This window comes from Antedon bifida, chromosome 7, assembly GCF_963402885.1.
Source record: "Antedon bifida chromosome 7, ecAntBifi1.1, whole genome shotgun sequence".
NCBI classification, from domain to species: Eukaryota; Metazoa; Echinodermata; class Crinoidea; order Comatulida; family Antedonidae; genus Antedon; species Antedon bifida.
The window spans coordinates 13,276,211-13,282,210 of NC_136232.1; the positions used below are offsets into that span (position 1 = coordinate 13,276,211).

At 34.0% G+C, this 6,000-nt stretch overlaps 1 protein-coding gene across 1 annotated transcript; it reads right to left on the reverse strand.

The window, feature by feature from the left end:
• Positions 1-2,808: 2,808 nt before the first annotated feature.
• LOC144848929 (uncharacterized) lies at positions 2,809-3,662 on the reverse strand. Its single transcript, XM_078705880.1, has one exon. The coding sequence runs from the start codon at positions 3,658-3,660 to the stop codon at positions 2,809-2,811; it is 852 nt and encodes a 283-aa protein (XP_078562006.1). The 5' UTR covers positions 3,661-3,662.
• Between the last annotated feature and the right edge of the window lie 2,338 nt (positions 3,663-6,000).

The following is a 6,000-nucleotide window of genomic DNA, read 5'->3' on the forward strand; positions in this document are numbered from 1 at the left end:
TTATTATTATTATTAAAATAAATACTTACTTTACTTTATTTATTTATTCCCTTCAGTGAAACATAAAAGGGAGCACTGAGGAGAGAGACTTAAGAGCTGTCAAAGAATCGTCAAAAAGGGCGTGTCTCTAACTCCAGACAACAATCAAAATGATTATGTCTAACCACCTCTAGCGCCCTTTAGCATCAATAAAGGACGTACAGATACATTTTTTAAATGATCATAACTTAGTACTGTAAAGTAAACTGTAAATTGTTTTCTATTGCTAAGCCTCTCATCTTCATATCCTGTCCAGACTGTCGCATTATTTTCTCCATTACAGCATCCAACCCAGTTCCACAACTGGGACTGGGTTGGATGCAGCTGTAATTGAGAAAATAATGCGTGGACAAATTCAATGTGGAATGGCATAGATAAATTGAACCAAATGGTTCGAAATTGCTGGTAGGATTCAATTCCCATGACGCCCAGATGAGAGCGTATTGATACACCAAGATATGGGCATAACCCGTCATATCAATATTAACTCATAAAATGACACCCATCAATTACCTATAGCACTTTACATGACACTTGTCAATTAATTTAAATATTTATTAGTATATCAAAACAAATTTGATAAAATTAACATCAAGAAGGTAAGCAACAAAACAAACAAATAAACAACATCAGAACTTAAAAAAAAGACCGGAGTTAACAAAATTGATAACAGGCAAAATAATATTAAAATCATGCGCGCACATAAGAAAATGAATTGTCCTTGTCGTTTAAATAATCAAAAATAAATAAGCTCCCTCACATATTACTATACACATCATAACGTTAATCTGAATAAAATGAGCCTTTGATTAAAAAATAAAATTCGTCTTCAATTATTGCAAAAGACAGCTATCAGAGGGCAAATTATGGTTACAGTCGACAATAAATTTTAGTGACAAAATTATTTTTAAATTGGCAATAAGTGCGCATCTTCGACTGATTGTTGTTGATATCATTAAGCCAAGAAAAAGATCGAGTCCCTACTGTATCATTGAGATCATATATGCCAATAGTTAGTAAATAGACTAAGCATCTTATACAAAATCGGATAACTGCCGAGATTTGCATTGTTCGTTTGTCCTTTATTGACACTTAATAATGGTTTTTACAACTTTAATTTAATTCACCAATATTGCTCGACCCAATGCTATGGATGTTGGCATTCTTTAAGAAAGTTCCGCAATATTGTTACGTGAGTGGTTAATGTTACGTTAGTGGTTGATTGTTACGTTAGTGGGTGATACAGACCACACCTCGTTTGCATAGTACAGGATTGGTAGAATATCACGTGACGTTCCTGATGTCTCTACGAATTTTAAAGTAAGCTTTAGAAGCTTTTTGTTGTAATGTGTATGGTCGTTCAAAATGGAATGGGATAAAGATAATAGCCAGGTAGCTGTAATCTGTAACGATTTCAATAACATATTGTAGTTAATGATCCATTTAACAATCTACCAGTGGATTTAAAAATCATAACTTTGGTTTTGTCTATATTATTAACTAGTCAATTTCCATGTATTACAATAAGTAGCTAATTTATCGAGAGAAGTCCCGTGGCAGATTCTGACATAAAAAACATCATCTGCATATAAAAGACATGATCATTTCTCATTAGGTTATTTGATCAGGCGAGAATAATGGCTGAGTTTACACACCTGTTTAACGCCAACCACCGACTTGAATGGATTTGTAATTTTGCCACCGCATTTAATTTAACAGAGAATGAGATATCACTATAAATCAGATATCTGTTATAAAAAGTGATTTACCGCTAACACGAAGCTTATGAAGTTTAATAAAATAGAGCAGTGTGCAGAGAAATCCACATGAGACATAGATGTGTTTATCAATAATAGATTTCAAAGTCAAAATATATGGTCACTGGACGGGATTCCTTTCGAAAAGCAATTTTATTTTCAGATATAAGATTATTATTATTATTTTTAACAAAATTACTTAGCCTATTAGTAAGAATTGAACAGAAGAGTTTGCATAAATTACTATTAACTGCAATACCACGATAGTTGATTGGATTGCCTTTTCACCTAATAGGCGTTACAAATTAAACTTGTATGCCATCGGGAAGGACATTTTCCCGAGTTAGTGGTCACGTTTTGGAATTTCATTGAGAAATTATTGATAAAATCATCAAAATTGTGAATAAAATTAAATTAAAGTCAGAATCTGCATAAGTGATGCATCTGTTCAAGTTAGAAATGTAATTCAGCCATTGTTTTGGCGAAATATTAGGCTTAGTTCTTTCCACTGAATTAAATTCATTATATAGATTCCAGAAAGCCTTTGGATAATTGCATTCCAAATGTTCAAGTCTGTTAAAAATGTTATTCTTGAAACAGTTTTTCTTTTTATTAAGAAGTTTAAAGTACTGTTTTCTTTTAAGGTAAAATGAAACAACTTTACATTGCTAATATTAAAGCGTATTTGTCTAGCTAAAGCCTTTAGTTGTAATCGAGATTTACCATTCGCTATCATTTTTTGTTGTTTTTCTTTGTTTTTGACTTATATTACATTTTCAATTATGACACTTGAAACAATTATCAGATGACACCGAGGTGTCCCGACATGAAGATATCTTTACGAAATTAGCTATTAATTATAATGTAATGTATACTATTTTAGAGAAATTTATCCAAATGTCGAAATTGTTTTTCAATTGCTGATAGAAGTCTGCAAATAGGTGTTTCTTTAGACCGGCGATTTCTTTACAAACTAATAGACTAATATAATTTTGTTAACGACTTTTTATATTTATTCTTCAATCTTTATTTTCATTGCTGCTAACTTTTCGTAGTATGGCGTGCTATCTTCTACCAACTTCCTTACTCCATCACTTAGTTCCGATAATGGTGTTCCTGTTTCCGTACCAGGAGTGCGCAGTGTGAAACCAGTGCTACTGTAAGAATTGTCGTGCGCGTCAGTCATACAAGCGAACATCGATTGGACACTTTCTGCCCTCTGCCAACGTGGATCAGGACCAGGCTTCCACTTTAGCATACTCTCACTATATTTAAGACCTACAATTTCACAGAATTTCTTCAAAATTTTACCGGGTGATATTGTAAGGTCGTCTGCATCAATGACAACAGGTTTCTGACCTAAGACGTCCTGAACGTGCTCCAGTAACTCGAGCACATTCCGATGAGGTGACCCCTGCAAAAACTTAACATTTTTACTGAAAAAGTTATCTTTTTCCACTCCAACTCCTTTAGCTATGTCCATAAGTTTGTCAACAGAAACGTGCACCTTGCTAGGCTTTCGAATCAGAAAAACATGTTGGTACCCTTGAGGTATGCATTCGAAGCGGCCATATATCGACTTTGCCCCATCTTTCGTGAACACCAAATCTTTACCGGGATATTCCATCTCTAATGTATTCTTGACGTGCTCGAATGTGTAATTCTTGACATCCGGGAGATTTCCTAAAATTGAATCAAATTGTGGAATGATCATTGTTCTTTCGGGACCAAACATTTCTGCTGTGAAGAAAGGCTCTTGAAAGAGTTGTGCCTTCTCAAACGTAGACATACACTTCAGAAAGGCTGTCGACAAAGAGCGTGGAGTTATCCAAAGTGCTATACGAACTTGACGCTTTGGTTCCATTCTAAAAAGTAAAATGTAAACTGCGAACTTTTGATATTGACAATGAGCTTAAAAGAATTGTTAGAGTAAAAATATACCTTTAGGCCTATTTGTGAACTTTGATAATAACAATGAACTTGAATGAATTGTTAAGGTAAACATATACATTTAGGCTTTACGCTTTAGAATGTCAACATGCGCACACTTGGACATTCAAAATCACGAAAACTCTTCCACACTGAGTCTGAAGTCAATCACTTGCGCTGCTTCTAGGTAATATGTTTTTATAGCGGCCTACAATTTCTATGATAACTTTTGAACAGTATTCTTTTAAATTATATAATTGTACTTAAAAGTGCAGTGCTACTTTTTGCATTAACTGTGGCCGGATGAATTTAAGGTTGAAAAATAGACAAGAGTTGTTATCATTTCGTGGAATATGTGTGGTTAATTACATCAAGTAATTCAGCACCAAAAATACGCAAAATATTACGTAATGGTGAATTTATGAGAACAAAATATAAGTACCGACTTCTTGAATGCAATTACTTTTGCGCTACGGACATTATATTGCGTCATCATCAACCTATGATGTCATACTAATTTTTACCGAAATACAAGATAGAGTAGGCCTCACATTTGACAATTCATGGATTCATATAAGCATTCATAATCTTGTATAGTGATTATAATAATACGACGAAACAATCATTCTCAACTTGTTTTTCTCGTTAATTATGTTTGAACGGTTTGATACAAATGTATGGCTACCTATAAATAATAATAATAAGTAATATTGGATCTTTTTTGCACAGTGAACAATAACAAAATGAATGCGTTACCTCGATAGGCCTCCTACAGGAATAACGAAGAGTCTATTTCATGATGTGAATGGTATCCGACTAAAGTGAGAGATGTTCTTTAAATAGTACATAGAAATACCTGTAAGACTGTGATATCCGGAAAGGGATACCAATGGACATTTACACGACCAGTAGATTTAGCTTGCAATGCACAATGGGAGATTATTAGTAGAGCATTAATTAAAAGAATATTAAATATTAGGTAATGATGTAAATAGTTTAGTTGTTGTGGTGGTCTTTTTTTTCTTTTTATTATTATTATGAAAGAGTGTAGGCATTTTAGCCAAATTATATATTAATATCAACTGGTACCTACTTATAGGCATAAGTTTTATTTAGATCGTTCACATCATATTTAGACAGCAGTCCCTCGGTCCTATTTTTGAGAAGTAGAATAGTGGAATTTCTTTGCACTTTTAATCCAGTTTATATGTAGCGACTTTATTTGGACAGAGAAATCAACCATCTTTAAACCACCTTTATTGTAGTCTCCTATGAGAGTTGTTCTCTTAACATTTCTTCTGTTTAAGCTATGCCATTATCAACAAATAATACCGTATCGTCGGAAAGTTGTGCTATCTTAAATTCGGTTTCAGTTAATTGTAATTTAATTCCTGTTACGCTTTTGTCATTTATTAAATTTGAAGCCATTATTTCAGCCACAATTATAAATAAAAGGGCGGATAAAGGGCATCCTTGTCGAATCCCTTTACTCATTTGGAAGCTTTCGGAAATCCATCCGTTGTTTATGATTACACAGTCAGCTTTGGTATAAAGTGTGTCTACCCATGTTATAAAAGATAAACCGTAATTACATTTGTTCAAAATTAACATCATGAATTTTCTGCTAATTAAATCAACGGCTTTTTGGAAGTCTAGGAAGACTAGAGTTCCAATGTTTTCTGTGTTAAGACATACAGATTGTTTTGGCTATTTTGGTGCTATGACCATGTTAGGCAATGTTAGTTGTGCCATTATTGGTCAAATAGACAGTGGGACTGTTATTATGCTATCAAGTCTAAGGTTTAAGTGTTACTGCTATAGCTGCTATTTCTGCTATAGGTCGAAAAGCAGTTGTGGTTGCTACTGATATCCTATTATGCTATTGAAGTCTAAGGGTTAAGTTTTACTGCTGTAGCTGCTATTTCTGCTATAGCTCGGAAAGCAGTTGTGGTCGCTACTGATATGCTATTATGCTATTGAAGGAGAAGGGTTAAGTGTTACTGCTATAGCTGAAAAAAGCAGTTGTGGTTGCTAGTGATATGCTATTATGCTATTGAAGTCTAAGGGTTAAGTGGTACTGCTATAGCTGCTATTTCTGCTATAGCTCGCACTTGTGGTTGCTATAGTTTTATGCTAGTATGCTACCAAGTCTAAGGGTTAGGTGTTACTGCTGCCAGACTACTGCTGTAGCTGCTGTTTCTGCTACAGCTCGCACTTGTGGTTGCTATAGCTGATATGCTATTATGCTACCTAGTCTAAGGGTTAGGTGCTTTAG